Below are 18,972 nucleotides of genomic sequence, written 5' to 3'. Positions count from 1 at the left end.
AGGGTCCCCCCTTAATGAACTCGTCCTCTACATACCTGGGAAGCGTCCACAATAATGACTTTTTTATTTAACCCTATAGATGGTGGCGCATTATTCCATTGGGATTGTGATTGGCCCAAATCATCTGCTTCATTGGCTCGATTTTTCTCCTTTGAGTTTGCTGCCTCTACAGAATTTGTAGATTCTGTCATGGAGAATATCATATATGAGCTCTCATCGGGTGGTGACAGCGTTAGCATAACAGAATTGCTCATAGCCGTGCTCGTATTTGGCATATTTAGATTCATTGAGGACGAGGTGTTACTTTTCGCATTACCCGACGTTGACTCTTGACTTTCCTGTTGCTTCAGGCCTGAATTATGGCCTCCACTAACAATGTTCATACCACTTCCACTGGCAAGCGCTTCTTTAAAGGATTCCCGTTTGCTAGCAGCCAGTGCCCGGTCAATTCGATCTTTGCTATTGCTGCTTAGATTGCGTTTGGTTACTCCGGCCCTATCCCGTAAAGTGTCCCGTTCAGAATCTCGTTCACGATTCAGAAAACCAGCTAGAAGTGTCGAACTAGTTGGTTTGTTGATGCTGGCAAGGCTACCACGATTCGCTGCGCCCGAGAGCGACATATTCTGACTTCCGTACGACAAGGTTCCGGCGGTTCCCGATAGAGTATTGTTTGGCGTAGGGGTGTTACAGTAAACTCCCTGTATTTCAGCCATTTCGTTGTCTATTATTGCACTTCCGCTGCTGCAGCCTTCGCGGCAACGCTGTCTTATTCGATTCCAAAGGCAAATAATCATATGTTGGATTTTCTCCAAAGTGATTTCGCCACCAATAATCCTGCAGAGTTGTGCATTGGTCTCCGCATAGGACGTGGTTAGTGGCGATACATAAATGGGATATCCAATGGGTTGATCACAGGACGAATTGATTATGTTGCGGAGAGCTTGTTTAGCATTTTGAATGCTTCCTCTCTCCGGATTACGGTTTCGGAGATAAATTAGCTCCTGCTGCTGTCCAGCCCACAAGCCTCGAACACACTCACGATTCAGCTTTATAACCCTGAAGCTTAGGAATCGTTTACTCAGTCTTATAACTCGATATTCGTCCGATCCATCGTCCATTACGTGACGCAATGCGAGTAAATTTGGCGTACCCCTGAGAACGGCGTTCCGCCACAACGGATCGGCTTCATGCGAAATCACCAACTCTTTGGTATGGTAATCGATTGCGTTAAACAGCGCCCCGTAATCATCATACTCGTCCGGACAGAGGAAATGATCCTGATGCAGTTTCAGTGACATACGTACTGCCGGAGCAACAACACCGTGTAGCAGCTCCATGTCGGCGAAGACCCATTCATCTCGCGTCGACGTTATACGGAAATCTCCCTTGAAGAGCGCGTGGAGACCATGTAGGAAAAACTCCACACCACAAGACGAACTGTGACTGGCGGTGGCCAATGTTCTTCGTGCCAAGAGTGCTAGCGCCATGCACAGTGATGTGACGATCGAATCGCGGTTCTGAAAAAAAAAGATCTTCATTAGATGCTCATTTTGTATGAATGCTGTTATAACACCGTACCGAGTTGAAGAATGGTTGATTTGAGGTCCCCGCTAAACTGTTCCCATTGTTACATGAGTTTGAAGTTGTAGGCACGGTCATGCTAGATTCTCCTTCATTGGATTGCTTGTTTGTACCATTCCCATTTCCACTTTGCTCACTATGCTCTCTTGATGTGCCCACATTCACCTTCATCGATCCATTATTCGTGGAAGCTGGCGATACAGTGGCAGGTCCTGGTGTCGAAGTGGAAGCGCCAGTTTTCTTCGGAGTATTCTTCTCATTCATAGCAGCTTGCATTTGCTGACGTTTTTTCTCGCAACAGAACTGGATCCATTCGCCGTAGACATTCCAGAAACTCGCACGAGTGACTCCCGCTGCCCGAAAATCGTAATCATCGTCCAAGTTGTGATTGAAGACCGGATCCAAGTCGACGAATTGACGATCCAGTGTGTGCTCCAGTGCTTCCTCGATCACTTGCGATTGCAGCCAGTTAATTAGCTTTGGCGAGCGGATGACATAGTAGATGATGCTCTGCAAGTTGAATGGTTTGAGTTAGTATCATCCTGAATTACACCTAGAGTACAAAGAGCCACATTTTAGGGCCGCGATCGATTGAAAGCTGTTCGAGTTTGAAAGATACACATTCCCCCGACTTACTTTGACAATATTATGAATAACAGACGATTAGAAGTTGGGTTACTGCTCTGTAAGTTACAGTGTGTTGTTGCATTGGTGTGAAGATGAATATTGAAGAATAGCGTTGGATTCAATTTTAAGCTTTTAAGTTCCCATTTTCTATCGATATTATCCTTATTGTTGTTTTTTTTTGTTTTTACATCTGTCAACAAATAAATAAAATATCTGCAATATATCCAAAGTTTCATGAAGCCACAGAATTTTGTTAGTATTAAAAATGGTGACTAAGGGCTCGAAAAATGGTGACTTTGTGACTAAGGACTCGATCTACGGACTACGATTCACAGATGGTTTCATTGCGATTAAACATAATTAGACAGGTAGAAATTAGCAGTTATCACAAACCTTCATTCATTATTCTATGATAGATGAGATTAAAATAAAATTCTACATAGATGAGATTAAAATAAAATTGTGGGTAGGGTAACACTCGCATATGCAGACAGAATGTTTACATTTTTTGTTAATCGTACAACTTGACTTACAAAGATTACCTTAAGGCAGTATTCTAGCCTAGAAATTCGAAAAAAATCCAAATATTTTTCCTTCATATTTCTGTACTTTAGGCGTTCAAGAATATACTCTAGAATTCAAGAATATACATTTTAGTGATGCGATATCTAACCTTGTAGGGTCATAACAATGAACCTCAAACGCGTTCTTCTCGAAACCAGTTTTTTCAAACTGGCATACACGATATCTTAAGTTCTACTGAACCGTTTCATGTCGAATTTATATAAATACAATCTGCAGGCATCTCTCTATCGCATGAACCTCTGAAAAATAATATTTTTTTAAATTTTTCTATTTAAAAAAAAATCGGGAAACGTAGGAAAAACGTTTTAAACTGCATTTTGTTTTTGAAACGGCCGCTATTTTGTAGAAAAAACATGTTTTTGACTTGTCCGAGGTTCATGCGATAGCGGCATCTTTACAGATTCATAATCTGTTCGACTTTTTTGTTTCAGATAACCAGAAGGGCTGAAATCGTGTACGCCATGGCACAACTTGTTTTTGAGCCCCCTCACTTCATCAGCTTTTAAATATTCTAGTTATCCACATTTTGTTTTATTGTTGAAAGATAGATGAACAAATAATGATATTAGGCTGTCAAAAAAGTCCTGCGGTATTTTTTTTGAATTTTCATTTGTTCATAAAATTAGTTACAATCATCTGTTTTAAGTCAAATATGCGCCGTTTTGTTCGATGACTTGTTCCCAACGAGATGCCAACTTCATAATACCTCTATTATAGAAGCTCGCTTCCTTATTGGCAAAAAAAACTCGGATAGCCAATTTTCACAGGCCTCTTTTGTGGCTAGCTTCTGACTACCTAGCTCGTTCGCCATGGACAAAAACAGGTGGTAGTCACTTGGTGCAAGGTCCGGACTATAAGGCGGATGCAAAAGAACCTCCCATCTGAGCTCCCGGAGCTTCTGGCGCGTCACCTAAGAAGTGTGTGGCCTGGTGTTGTCCTGATGGAAGACAATGCGGCCTCTGTTTATCAAAGATGGTCTCTTCTTCATGAGTGCTACCTTCAAGAGGTCCAGTTGTTGGCAGTACAGGTCCGAATTGAGCGTTTGGCCATAGGGAAGCAGCTCATAATAGATTATTCCTTGACAATCCCACCAAACACACAGCTTCCTGGCCGTTAATGAGGGCTTGGCCACCGTCTGAGCCGCTTCAGCGGGCTTCGACCACGACCGTTTGCGCTTCGCGTTGTCGTAAGTGACCCACTTTTCATCGCCAGTCACCATCCGCTTCAGAAACGGATCGATTTTGTTGCGATTCACATGCGTCGATACGGTCAAAGATGTTTTCTTGCGTCAACGTGTGTGGCACCCATACATCGAGCTTCTTTGTGAATCCAAGCTTCTTCAAATGGTTAATGACGGTTTGATGACTTATCCCCACCTCTTGGCCGATGCTACGGCTGCTACTATGCCGGTCTTTCTCGGCTAATTCAGTGATTTTGTCGCAATTTTCGACGACAGGCCTTCCGGAGCGTGGCGCATCTTCGACGATCTCTACACCAGAACGAAAACGTTGAAACCATCGTTGTGCGGTGGAAATGGAAACTGTATCGGGTCCATAAACTGCAAAAATTTTATTGGCAGCTTGAGATGCATTTTTGCCTTTGTCATAGTAGTACTGTAAAATATGTCGGATTTTCTCTTTATTTTGCTCCATATTTGCGACACTATAACTCACGAACGACTTAACCAAACAAAACACTGTCAAGGACTATATTATAGCGCCTTAAATACCTTTCCAACAAGCTATAGTATGACTCGCTACAATGAATACAACTAGAACTATGCGCTTATAACGACACCTCGCGGAAATACCGCAGGACTTTTTTGACAGCCTAATATAATGTATAATAAAAATATTCTTCGTTTTATTTTTGCGTAGCTCGAAAAAACGCCCGAAATTCGTGTCTCTACACTAGAATACCCCCTTAAGAAAACGTTCGTTTGTTGGTTCATTAATTACTGACTTATCAATTTCATCTGCCCGTCAATTAATGATAATGGGAACTTCGACGTCACGCTCGTGAGAGCTCGTTGCGTGTTGCATGAGACTTTTTTGTTATTTCAACATTTAAAACTCCACCTGCATCCAAGATGGCATTGTGAACAATGCGCTGAGATACCAAGCTCTGGTCATTTTGGTTTATAACCAAACATTCTTTGTTCACGAAGAAAGCTCGCTCCAATGTAGCATTACCATACGACAGAATGAGGATCCTGTAGCATTATCCTAAATCTAATATCCTTTCCCACGCATGGTTCATCTCATTTCACAATTAGTGAAATTAAATTATCCAATTTCCCAAACCCTCGTTAAACCACAAGTCATAAAGTATTAGTCACCCGCTATAAACTTTACGACCGACGGAATAACATTTAAATATAAATAAAACACGAGACTTGAAGCAACATGTGTACGCCTAGCCACACAGCGCAAGTATCCGATGTTATGTTTATGACCCACTTAAGCCACGCTTGCTCAAGCAAAGCGGAAGGCTAAAACCCACAACATCTTTTACCATTTGTCTGTCCTCAGTCTATCTCTTTCCATTTTTCCCTTCAGGCGAGATGCTCCGCCCAGTAATAGCAATAAGGAATGTTTGTGTAGAGTTTAAGTGAATGAATGTAAACTAGTATTTAAGAGTGATGTTTGTACAAATGAAGGAGTCGTTGAATATACGTGATGCATGGTGGACGCCGGGAGAACCACGTTACCGTTTCAATTATCCGAACTTTTCCCCCCACGTTTGTTACATGGCGACCAAGTGACACCGGGCCGCAGATGAACATGAACACAGCATAAGTGACAAGTGAGCGGCAGAGTGAGGGAAGAGACTTTAAATTTGTGTACACACGGAGGTGCACCCCCGTCCGAAGTGCACCGAAGTTGCAGACCGGCGGACGAATTTGTGCAAAGAAAAGAAATGTGTGTATTGTCATAATAGGTGATCGCAGCAGCCGTGCAACAGCACGAGTTAAAAAAACAAACTAGTATTGCGAACAAGTGTTCACCACAAAACAAGTGACCGCAGCAGCAAAAATGATACTAGTGCCTTTTTATCAAACTCTGCGAGTGCTGACAAGTGTGCAGAAATCAACAATGAAAGCAGTAACACAAGTGTGCAGAAATCAACAATGAAAGCAGTAACACAAGTGTGCAGAAATCAACAATGAAAGCAGTAACACAAGTGTGCAGATATCAACAATGAAAGCAGTAACACAAGTGTGCAGAAAACAACAGTGAAAGCAGTAACACAAGTGAAACCAGCCAACCAGAGGAAACCAGCCAGCCAGAGGGAACCAGCCAGCCGAAGAGGACCGGAATGAACACGAGCCAGCAAGCCAACAAGCAGTTAGCGTGAGTCAAACAAAAATATATATAAGGCGAGTTACAGAAAGTCTAGAATAAAAGGAATCATTTAAATTATTTCGATCTGTTGAAGATCAGAGAATATATTTTTTTTTGATATTGCAAAACAATGTGTCCCATCAAACCGTATATGCAACAATGTGAATTAACAGACCCAGATAGGATGATTAAATGTTGTTATGAGGAATAAACCATCATTCAGTTTTTGTTAGAATTTAGCACAAGCTCGACAAAAATCGATTCACCCAATTAACGGGCAATAATTTTTTTTATGTGTTTAGAAAATACCAAAATGGGTTTATTCAACTCGAAAAAAATTCAAAACTCGGGTGACCCACAGGTCAATATATTAAATCACTTAGAGAACCATAGTGATAGACACGACTCGCAAGAGATCATTCTTTATATTATATTAATAATAGTCGCAACACAAATGATAATAAAAATTTTTAAAGCATACAAATCATGCACACATAAAGAAGCGCTGAAAGCAGCGCGCACCATTAGTAGCCTACAAAATGCATAAATAAAAATTTACAGATGGCACAAGAAGCAGAAGTTGCAGCAGCAAAAATTAAGGAGCAAATTGAAAAACTAAATACCCTTGATAAAATAATACAACAAGACAGCGTCCAGAAATTAAGGAAAAATACACTCGCTCAGAAGGTGAAAGAAGGAGAACTAATTTATAAAGAGATAAAACTAATAGCACAACCTTATACAACAGGCGAGTTCTCATTAGAATTTGTGAAATTTATCGTAGACGCGAGGAAAATATATAAAAATATTATCAGCTGCCTAGAAATAGCAGAAGAAACCAAAATGAGTAACTTTGATTATAAAGAAGCCTCAGCCATGGTGCCCATCTACGATGGTTCACCAGAAGGCTTAGATAGATTCATTAGCTCTGCGGAACTCCTTTCCGACATAACGCCAAGTGCTAACAAAGCAATGGCATATAAATTTTTATTAACGAGATTGGATAAAAAAGCCAGAAGGGCCATAAACGGTAGCACCGATACCACAACATTGCTTAAAAATCTAAGAATATCTTGCAAATCTAACGCTAGCACTGATAATGTACTAGCCAAATTAAAAGGGTTGAAATTAAAACCAATTGACGAATTATGCAAAGAGGTCGAAGAACTGACCGAACAGTTAATCGACCTCCACATTAAAAAAGAAACTACACCGCAACGCGCAGCAAAACTTGCTTGCCAAGCGGGCGTAGATGCCCTCATAGAAGGTATTCAAAACAACGATATAAAAACAATTTTACGCGCAGGGACCTTCACCGCAGTCGCGGACGCGATCGAGAAGGTCAACAAATATAAAACGTTAACAAATAAACCAACTACGGTGTTGGCATATCATACACACCGTCCAATGCAAAACCGCCAAACACAATATCAACAACCCAGATTTAACAACAGAGGCAGACCGACAAATTTCACACACCGTGGTCGCGGAATGTATCATAACAACCGCTTCCACAATAATAACAACAATTTTCACTCAAGTTTCAGGGTCAATCAAAATAGAGGCAATGGTCGAAACTTCACTAACCAGTCACAGCGATATATTGGCTTGGCGGAAAACTTAGGAAATCCGACGGCGGACCTCCGCGCCGACACGGAAACGAACATGGAGGAAAACCAATTTTGAAAATTTTTAATTACAATATAACTTGTTCTATGTTTGTGACAGTAAAGCTACGCATGTGCTCAAAACCATGTACATTAATTCTAGATACTGGAGCTGACATATCGATTATAAAAAGAAACTCAATTTACAGCACAATGGTAGACATCAATAATAATTGTATAATCAGCGGCGTAACAGAAGGAAAAATAAAAACGATCGGCAAAACTAAAACCACTGTTATTATTGACAATAATCAAATTCCAATAGAATTTCAAGTTGTGGCAAATGAATTCCCCATTAAAGCTGACGGCATTCTGGGCCGAGATTTTCTAACAAAATACAAATGTAACATTTGCTTAAATTCATGGTTGTTATCTTTTCTCTATAATAATAACACTTTAGAACTACCAATTCAAGACAACTGTGACGATCATTTCGTCATTCCACCCAGATGTCAAATCATTAAAGAAATTAAAATACCAAAGCTAGTTAAAGATTCAGTTGTAATGTCGCAAGAGATTAAACCAGGCGTATTTTGTGCAAATTTCATTAATAGCCCTAACAAACAATTTATAAAAATTATCAATACTAACACAACTGAAACAATCATCCCCAAAAATTTCCAACCCTCAACGTCACCACTCGAAAATTTTACAATTAAACACACCAACTATAACATAAAAGAAAATAACACTGAACGCATAAACAAATTAATTAAAGAACTCAATCTAAAAAATACTCCACCAGAAGCTAAAGAAAAACTCTTAAACCTTTGCAAAAACTATAACGAAATATTCGCACTAGAAGGAGATTATCTCACCTCCAATAACTTTTACAAACAAAACATTGCACTAAACGATCCAAACCCCGTTTACATTAAAAACTATCGCACCCCAGAAGCACAAATTTCAGAAATCAACAACCAAATAAGAACAATGCTAGAAAATAAAATTATTCAACATTCAACTTCCCCATATAACTCTCCCATACTTTTAGTACCAAAAAAATCAGATACACAAGATAAAAAATGGAGATTAGTAATAGACTTCCGTCAACTTAATAAAAAAATAACACCAGATAAATTTCCACTCCCCAGGATAGATGAAATTCTTGATCAATTAGGAAGAGCCAAATTTTTCACAACCTTGGACCTTATGTCAGGCTTTCATCAAATAGAACTTGATGAAAATTCAAAAAAATTTACAGCCTTCTCCACTTCAAACGGGCACTATGAATTCAACAGACTACCATTCGGTCTAAACATTTCACCAAACAGCTTCCAAAGAATGATGACTATAGCACTCAGCGGTTTACCGCCAGAGTGTGCCTTCCTTTACATCGATGACATCATTGTCGTAGGATGTTCTATTAATCACCATGTAAATAATTTAGAAAAAGTCTTCAGACAGTTGCATAAATTCAGGCTGAAACTAAACCCCAGAAAGTGTCATTTTTCAGACCTGATGTTACTTATTTAGGACACAATATTTCCGCATCTGGTATTCAGCCAGATAAATCGAAATTCTCAGTCGTTTTAAACTACCCAACGCCTACCACATCCGACGATGTACGCCGATTCGTTGCCTTCTGTAATTACTATAGAAGATTTATTAAAAACTTTGCAGAAACTGCACACCCATTGAACAAGTTACTTAGAAAAAATGTCACTTTTGATTGGAAACCAGAATGTCAAAAGGCAACACTGAAAATAGCACTACTATCACCAAAAATTTTGCAATTCCCAGATTTTAACAAGGAATTTACATTAATAACCGACGCATCAAAAATTGCGTGCGGCGCAATTTTAGCCCAAAGTCACGATGGTACCGAATTACCAGTGGCTTACGCCAGCAAAGCCTTCACGAAAGGTGAAGCAAACAAATCAACCATAGAACAAGAATTAACTGCCATTCACTGGGCAATAACTTATTTCAGACCATACTTATATGGAAGAAAATTTACAGTGAAAACTGACCACAGACCACTCGTGTACCTCTTTTCTATGAAAAATCCATCTTCAAAGTTAACCAGAATGAGACTGGATTTAGAAGAATTTAATTTTGACGTGCAATACGTGCAAGGAAAATCAAATGTTACAGCTGACGCACTATCACGAATAGTAATAGACTCCGAGTCTCTAAAATCAATAAACGTGAACTGCAAGGACGATGACTAAAAAAACAGAACAAATGAATCAGAATGACCATGAAAAATTAAATATCAACAATGCACTCAGACACAATGAGCCTGATCAACTCAAAGTGTACGAGGCAGTTGAGCCAACTGAATGGGAAAACTTACCCAAACTTCAATGCGGACGCGCATTCGAAGATAATGAAACCGCTAGCGAGATTGACAATAATAATATAAAATGCGCAATTACAAATAAAACAGGATTCAAAGAAAGAATGTCGACAAATATTAAAATTACAAACAATGCTAAAGAGACCTTCGGGAATCTAGTACACACAGTAGAAAATATGGCCAAAAAATTACGAATTAGCACAATAGCTCTAGCGCTATCCAGTGTTATATTCCAATTATGCAGCGTACAACTCTTCAAGAAGACGTGTAACGACTCGCTCAAAGATTTGCAAATTATACTCTACTCACCCCTCTACTCACGTGAAATAAAGAATCAAGATGAAAAATTGAGAATCCTGGAAAACTACCATAATTCACCAATAGGCGGACATATAGGAACCAACCGTCTTTACAAGAAATTAAGTAGACTCTATTATTGGAACAAAATGAAATCGGAAATTGCTGAATTTGTAAAGAATTGCATATCATGCAGACAGAATAAACACACATCAACTTCTAACGAAAACTACGTACAAACTAAAACACCCCAAAAACCATTTGACTGCATATCTGTGGACACCATCGGACCATTTAACAGGTCAGATTCTGGAAATAGATACGCAGTAACCATTCAATGCAATTTATCAAAATATATAATTATTAAAGCAATACCTGATAAACAAGCATCTACAGTAGCAAAAGCTTTCATCGAACATTGCATTCTCGTTTTCGGTACCCCCTCAATCGTACAAACGGATCAGGGAACCGAATACAAGAACGAATTATTCGAGAACATCTCTAAGCTATTGCAGATCAGACAAAATTTCTCAACGCCATACCATCCTCAATCTATCGGAGGTCTGGAAAGGAATCATCGTTGTTTGAATGAATATGTAAGACAGTTCGTCAACTCATCACAAAGTGACTGGGACGACTAGCTGCCCTACTATGCATTCTGTTACAACACGACTCCTCACACAGATTTTCACTATACACCTTTTGAACTTATATTTGACAAAAACGTAACACTACCCTTCAGCATAACAAACCAATCTCAAATCGAACCATTATACAATCTCGAAGATTACCATAAAGAGCTACGATATAAACTCAAAGTTACAGCAAAAATAACCAAAGAAATGATTGAAAAAGTTAAACACAAACGAATAGAAGAACAAGCTAAAGCAGCAAACCCAATACAACTAAAAATAGGAGAATACATAATGCTAACCAACGAAAACAGACGAAAACTAGATAAAATTTACCTAGGCCCATACAAAGTTATATCAATTGAACACCCTAATGTTACAATTGTAGACGATAAAACCCAATTAAAACAAACTGTACATAAAAATCGTATTATAAAGAAATAAACCCACTCCCTGTTAGGGGGAAGGGGATAGTTAGCATATTATAAGATTTGCTTACATACATATTGTTAGAAATCTAGATATACAAGCACACAAACAATACCAAATATTTCATGTAAATATGGCACCAAAGAAAAATATATATATACATATACGCAAATATTGTAAAATACAACAAATTCAAATAATCCAATTTATACCTTTAATACTTAATTATAATACAGGAGCATCCAACCTTATTCCAAATTCTCAAATCAGAATGACTTCACTATATTACGTCATTCTCCCAAAGGGGGATGGTGTAGCATTATCCTAAATCTAATATCCTTTCCCACGCATGTTTCATCTCATTTCACACTTAGTGAAATTCAATTATCCAATTTCCCAATTTAACAAAGATTTGTATTTTTTTTCCGCTGCGCCTATAAGCTCACCCACAAGATGTCCACATGTTCTTCTTTTCGACGATAATTTTTTAGCACATCGCACGAACCCAGAGTATCACAAAACTCGACGAATTCCTATTTAAATCTGTCCGCCACGGTACCACTGATTCCATCTTTCTCCACGAAATGTTCAAGAGCGAAATCAATGCGCTTTTTGCAACATCAGGATAGTTTGCAATAACTGCCGGATCGATACAAGTAATATATCGTGTCACGGAATACAACTAAGGTGATCGTTCCTTCATTTTTCGAAGAAATGTTATGTAGTACTTTTTACAGTTATGTCGAAAAATCAAGATATGTTTCTCAGAGACTTGATTTCTCTCCACAACACTTTTGATTGTAGCGTTCATGGGCGTTAACATCCATCATTCTTTTGAGAAATCTTATTCAACGTTTCGTCGAATCTCATAACGATATCCTTGCAATTTTCGAGTAATCGAAGGGTATCACTCAAAAAGTATGGCGGAATACCGTATGTGATCAGGTAGCTCATTTTATTACTGCTGAGCTGTATCCTTGGTGCTATTTCACGGTCCGGAAATATATGCGGAAAGGGTTTAGCACTAGAGCTTCCACTGCAGACAGAATTGTGTGTTGACAATTTCCAGTACCCTTATACACGGTCGGAGTCCTGGCCTCTCATCCATACAAGCTCTGCTTGCTACAAGAGACACCGGGCTGTTCAATGACCATATAAACTGTCTCCGCTGTTCGATCTAACTGAACAATGGGACAGAAGGAATACTCTTACGCCTGAGTGGCTAAGTGTAATTTACAATTAATAGAAACGATAAACATGTGACTTGTACACGGTTAAATCCGGCTCTGTTAGAACTAAATGCTAATGAGAAAATAAATATACAAATGAGAGGCTTAGAATGCAAGGGGTGTAAGTGACTTGATCGATTTATCTTAGTCAACTTTTTTCTTTGATTAATAACTCAACTGCAAAAACGTTCCAATTTGAACTTGCTATAGAATCCGATAAATGAGGTTCAGACCTACCTTCCACATTGTCAAATACAGCTGGGAATGAGTTTGCAGCTATGTTATGACCAAAAGAGGGAGTCGATGTAGAGAAATCGATCAAATCACTTACTCCCCTTGCATTCTAAGCCCCTCAAATGGGATAACAAAAAAAACATAAGCCCAGGTAACGGAAAGAGAACTATCGAATTTCATTCAAAAAATATATTACCTTCACATAGTACGAGATTAAAACCTTCCTGAACTCGAACACCTGCAGCGTGGCGGTTGCCGAGTTGTCCGATATAGAATAGCCCTCGAGTACGTATTTCGATGCCATCACCTGCCAAGCCAACCACCGGGTGGTGAACATCGCATTCGCACTCAGCATTCTCGGCAGATGACCCACCGTGCAGCAGCAGCAACCTGTTTGAGAATAAACTTCATATTATTCAGCGACGATGCTGCGATTCTCTTTCTCTAACATGACTCGTCTATAGCTTACCAATGTTCTCCTCGACCTCCTCCGAGATGGCTTCCACTTCCCGCTGCTGGCAGTAGGTCCCTCGGAATTCGAGACCTCGCATTTGAAAGGTGCACAGTCCGTTGCCGAGCTCGATGATGTGAACCAAACAGTTCAGGTAATCCGACGCTAGCACTGATTAGAGCAATAATTCGTTACGGTCTCATAACAGATTGAAGTTGATAAGAAAAAACACTCACCGAAGCAGTCTCCTTGGCTAACGTTCCCCCATCGACCCATCAACAGATCCCCACAAAGCGAGTGCTGCAAGGACCGTGTCAGATGTTCGTAGAAAATACTGTTAAGATTGTTATCATCTGCGCCCAGGTCGCGCTCCAGCTGCGAGCTTAGTCTGGTGTTGGAATGGTCAATACGACGCGTGTTATAATCGCGCTCCCAAAACTTGATAGGACGAACATACGACGTGAGAAATATGGCACTTCCTGTTGGATACACAAGAAGAATGGTGGTTCAATGACTACATCCAGTGTTTTAGTTTAACTTACCTAAAAATGGGTTCAAAGGGGTTGAGAGTAGTGCGCTGATTGCGGTTTGGAGAAAAAGCATCGCCGAGTGTGGTACACTAAAGGGTTGTGCAAATGCGTGAAACGCTGAACCCCAGGTTATCTGCCAAGGCGCTATGTAGGTTACCACGAATTGTAACTGTAACAACAGAGCAACGTCGAAGTTAGTTAAACATTGTTTTTTTTCATGACAGATTGGTTTACCTTCAACAAAAATTCACTGACTTTTCGATACACGATCGAAACAAAGAAGTAGTCTATCAGAAAGGTCTCACTAGAAAGCTTGTAGTCTATCCGGAAAAATAGTACGGTGAAAATCAGGATAATATACTGACTGCCGATGTCCGAGTAAGCATTCCGTACACCTGCCAAGAAAAATTACCATTAACCTATCATTTTTATGCGAACTATTAGTATAGCATACACTTTAAACCACTAACAACAACGAGAACTGTCCCCACTGTGAGACCAAACTTCTTGGCAATCGTACCCGAATCAGCTGTTAGGGCACTCAAAAAAATCAACGGGTATAGTATGTTCCGCTCGAAGAAACACAACCCAACGTACATCCGCTCGAACCACATTATCTTCGACAGATTTTGCACCTCAAACTGACCAAACTCCTTGGGCTTTAGAATAGGTTTCGCTATACACAACCATGGCAGATGTTTCCTCAGTTGGGGTATTATGTAGTGCATGATGAATCCGAGAAGGCAGGCGCCGGTATGCAGGACATAGTTTATATCGGGCTGAAGAACCGTGAAAACCGTGCTGCAATGAAGGCTAAAGATGATGATCGAAAGCACCACGCACACCACAGCATCATTTTTAAGCCGAGCCGTCACCGTCCACTGCAACTTCTTGGGAAGGGGATCATCAAGTTCCTTGACTGAGTCCCGGTTCGCTTCCTCGTCCAGGTCTTTTTGTATTTCGTTGCTTGAACGCTGGGGTTCGTTTTCACTCGTTATCTTGTTGTCTTCCGAATCGTTCGATACTTTCGATTCTTCCTTACTGCTTTCATCATAATCGGGATGCACTATGAGACTTGATTTGATAACGGCCCATATGTAAGTGAAATCACTGGCACATCGCGACAAATGATAAGAGACTGTTATGAGAAAGGCGCAGAACATTGAGAACAGCACATGTTGTGTGCCGGTTTCCGACAGCCCACCGTAGGCAGGCCCAAACAGAAGAATGCATGCCAAGATTGATCGGACAATGGACAGAAACGAGGACAGAAGACTGCATGCCGCGTTGCTGCCGAAAATGTGCATATCGATCTGCTCCAGGAAATACATTGCGAACGTGTTGATTTGAGGGAACAAGCCCAAACTAAACAGAAACGGAAACAGCAGTATCACCACGGAAAGGATGCTCTGAGTACACTGGAGAAATTCGATTATGGATATCTGAAAGCCAAACAGGGAAACCTTATCCATCACGGGATCCGGGCTTAGTTGGTACTCTCGCAGCATATGATGCGCTACTAGAAGTATCGAAGAGCACAAGCAAAAGTAGATAGGCCTCGAGTACGTCACGGTTTTGTTAAAACCATGAATAGGCGACGCTGCATCCGGTTGAACACTTTTCAACAGCGAATACTGACTGCCAGCGATGACGAAGCAGAATATAAATGCATACAGATCTTCGTAGAACTTCAGATACAGTACCGTCGCTCCCAGTAGCGACACTAACGTGCAGAGAATGATTGCCATTACTACTTGAAACCAGCTCGTGTCACGATCAAACAGCGCCAGTAGTTGCAATCGATTCATTGAAATGTTCACTTCTTTCAGCCAGAACAGTTTGAATGGAAATTTGTAGTATCGCTTCGGTCGTATTTGTGCTTCGCCAAACATCGATCGTGGCACAACATCCACAGCACTTTGAGCGCTGGATAGGCTGTATTCTGTCGGAGCCAGTGTTTTATCCAGCCCGGATGAATTGATTGAAGTATTGTTATTGTCTCCAGAATTTGCAATTCCACCACCCGAGCTTCGACTTCTGGCTATTCGTTCTTTGATCACATTCTCAATCGTTGCGTATTGCACCCACCGTTCCGGTTCGTCTACGAAGAAATTTAAAGGCACCTCTGTTTGATCCTGGAACGTGGTACTGGAACCACTAGCGCTCCGGTTGGACGTCGTTGGATTATCGATTGAATCTATACAGTAATTACAATTATTATTATCATCATCCCGGAAGGATCCCCCATTACTACCACTACCACTCGGGCCTGCACCAATATTTGGTTCCATGGAGACAACCGGGTGTTTACTCCGGGACATCCTCAGCCGGCACTGAAACTGCCGATAACTCCGATCCGATCCGTATGCATTAGGCCTTCGGAAGGAGGTGAAGCTAGATGTTTGCTGCTCGGAAAGTGAATTATTGCCAGGCAGATAGATGGGTGGAATTGGAACCTCGGAACGAAAAAAGGTTATCAGCGGGGCAGCAGTTGCATTTTCTGGTATTCGTTCCGCTGACAGCCGCTGCGAGAGAGTGCGATTGTAGATTTTGTTGCTGGAACTTGGATAGTTCTCCTCTGCGCTGAGACGGCGACTGGTGATACGGCTGGAAGATGTTTTCGGAATAGCTCCGAGGTTTCGGGAAATTGCTACTTGCGTACTATCAGACGGAACTGAAATAAAAAGTTGATATTAGTTGGGTGTTGGATTCAGGATGTCGACTCAAAACCCGAAAAAAAAACCCTGATAGGCCTTGATTTTCCAGTAATCATAAAAATTCCAGATGTAGACTAGTAATCAAATTTTCTACTAGTTGTTCTGTTCTGTGGTTCTGACGTGGCACTCAACGTGTTAAACGACGACTGAGAAGTGTCGTAAAAGATAACAAAATGAATTTATTAAAAATTTTAATGTTATCTCGATGAATCTTTAAACTAGAATATAGCGATCTCGGATCGATTTTTAGAAGATCGATCTTTTCCATTCCGATTTCCGATTTTTGTACTCGAGAAAATCGATTTTTTTGTTTTCGATCTTTTCGATCTTAGAAATTTTTTTTTATTTGTTTTTCAGTATACATCGATTTCTTATCTCTCCAAATGTCACCTTACATTTGTACAACATAATGTCAACATTTGGATCGCTTCTTCTACAATTTAATTCTGCACAAATGCTGACAGAGACAGAACTAACAGCAGCTACTGAGGGAATGTACTGTAACTAGTTGCGCATAGAATCACTGAACCTGATGTGGACATGAATACAAAGATCGCCCAATCCTACTTTAAACATTAGTACGAAACGAATCATACTAATTTTGTTTTGGATCAATTTCACGAAACTGTTACGATGTTAAAGAAACTATTTTTTTCTGCAATCTCTCGGCTTCCTTCTGTTTTCAATATTTTTTTCGTTTCACCTCGAGAGATTTCGTCTGTTTTTCGTAGCAGTTTCATTAACTTTGATGCATTGACGCGAAAGCTTCTTTCTTCCGGTTGTCATTCTCTGCTATATAAAGAAATGACAATTCCGAACTCATTGAATTAACTAGCTCGACATTTCTATTGATGCTATCCTTCCAAAGTGAAACACAGCATCATAAACTTGTCGTATAACACCACCGTTTTCTCACGCATGTTTTCTTAAAAAAACATTCGGTGTTAATGGAAAAGTCCTCTCAACGTTGGGGTTTTCACACGAGAGACAGGAGACCAATCTAACGGTGAAAAGTTCCGTAAACTATTCCTTTCCAAAAAAGCTCCAGACTTATTCCATGAGAAACCAAATTTCAAATCATATTTTAGGAGTTCAGTTCAGTTCTTTGTTTTTAAGAGGTTTCAAACTATCCAGTTCATTCGCTTTTAATATTTAAGGAAAAATTTAAAATATTATCTGAATAAGAACTAGTTATAACGTAAATTTTTTGAAACTTATTTAATTTTTATGCACCAACCTTTGAGAAGTGCGAGTTTGAAAACTACATAATTATATTTGAAATATTTCATGTTTTTACTATTTTTATGTTTCTTGAGATATCTCTGCACTTGGTTAACCAAACTTCAATGCCCATATACCATTGAATGAATGATTAAAGCAGTGTTCTAGTTCAAAAATTTGAAACAAAAATTCTTCATATCTTTGAGGTTTAGTTATTCAAGAATATACCCTAGAAAGGACTTTTCGAAAATCCCATTATGTACCGAGTTATAGCCATTTTAGCGATGCGGTATATAATCTAGTACGGTCACAACAATCAACTTCAAACGCGTTTTTTTCGAAACTAGTTTTTCTTCCAAACTGGCGTACACGATGATTCATGTTCTACCAAACCGATTTATGTCAAATTCATATGAATACAATGTGTATGCGTTTGCGTCAGCGTCAACGTCTTAGTCAACACGCAAACATAAGCGCCCCTGCACAGGTACGCGCATATGCACACACAGATGGCAATACTTAGAGTTGATCATAAGTTTCTGATAGAAAAATCAAAGATACCCTGGTGGTAAGCGCAGCCCGATGAGCCAGGCCTGTGCAAACCATTGATGGCAAACGCCAGAATGAACGTGTGAAATAAATAGGAACTAGAACTGAAGGGTCTGTTTAGACCACCTTTCGGAGGTCAGTTCAAGCCCAGCGCAACTTTTTCCAAACAACGACAAGGTAAAATCTAGATTTAACTTATGTGCTTATTTTTGATGAACAGACTTTTTTATATATATTTTCGCAACCTAAAAGAACTCATTTTCCATATAGGTGAAAAAATAGTTATTCTCTGTTTATGATCATAACATTTTGACATTACAATCGACATTGATCAACGGTTTCCGGCGATGTGGATTGTATCCATTAGATCTCGATGTTGTTAATTACTCAGGTCTTATTTAGAAATCCAGTGAAGCATCTTCATCACATGCTGTGTTGCCAATAAATAAACGACATATTACTACTGTTATTCATTCTATTATGGATTTCAACTCATTTCATTTATTTACAACGTAGAACATCGTCAAACCTACTATTTAAAACGATTTATTGTTTTGAAAATTTGATTATTTGTATA

At 39.7% G+C, this 18,972-nt stretch overlaps 1 protein-coding gene across 2 annotated transcripts in view; it reads right to left on the bottom strand.

Annotated features, from left to right (window-relative positions):
• The window catches only part of LOC129775395 (protein pecanex), a 53,513-nt gene that overhangs the window by 16,649 nt on the left and 17,892 nt on the right, over positions 1 to 18,972 (bottom strand). Inside the window, exons 4-11 of one of the 2 annotated variants that reach the window (XM_055780100.1) lie at positions 14,363 to 16,582; positions 14,143 to 14,303; positions 13,921 to 14,077; positions 13,615 to 13,857; positions 13,397 to 13,549; positions 13,124 to 13,332; positions 1,579 to 2,091; positions 36 to 1,517 (exon numbers count right to left, since the gene is read on the bottom strand). In XM_055780100.1, the coding sequence (XP_055636075.1) occupies positions 36 to 1,517; positions 1,579 to 2,091; positions 13,124 to 13,332; positions 13,397 to 13,549; positions 13,615 to 13,857; positions 13,921 to 14,077; positions 14,143 to 14,303; positions 14,363 to 16,582 (5,138 nt within the window). The remainder of the gene's footprint in view (positions 1 to 35; positions 1,518 to 1,578; positions 2,092 to 13,123; positions 13,333 to 13,396; positions 13,550 to 13,614; positions 13,858 to 13,920; positions 14,078 to 14,142; positions 14,304 to 14,362; positions 16,583 to 18,972) is intronic. The other variant, XM_055780101.1, reaches the window with a different exon arrangement.

The sequence above is a fragment of the Toxorhynchites rutilus genome, chromosome 3 (genome assembly GCF_029784135.1).
Source record: "Toxorhynchites rutilus septentrionalis strain SRP chromosome 3, ASM2978413v1, whole genome shotgun sequence".
NCBI lineage: Eukaryota > Metazoa > Arthropoda > Insecta > Diptera > Culicidae > Toxorhynchites > Toxorhynchites rutilus.
This window is presented reverse-complemented; position numbering and strand designations above follow the sequence as displayed.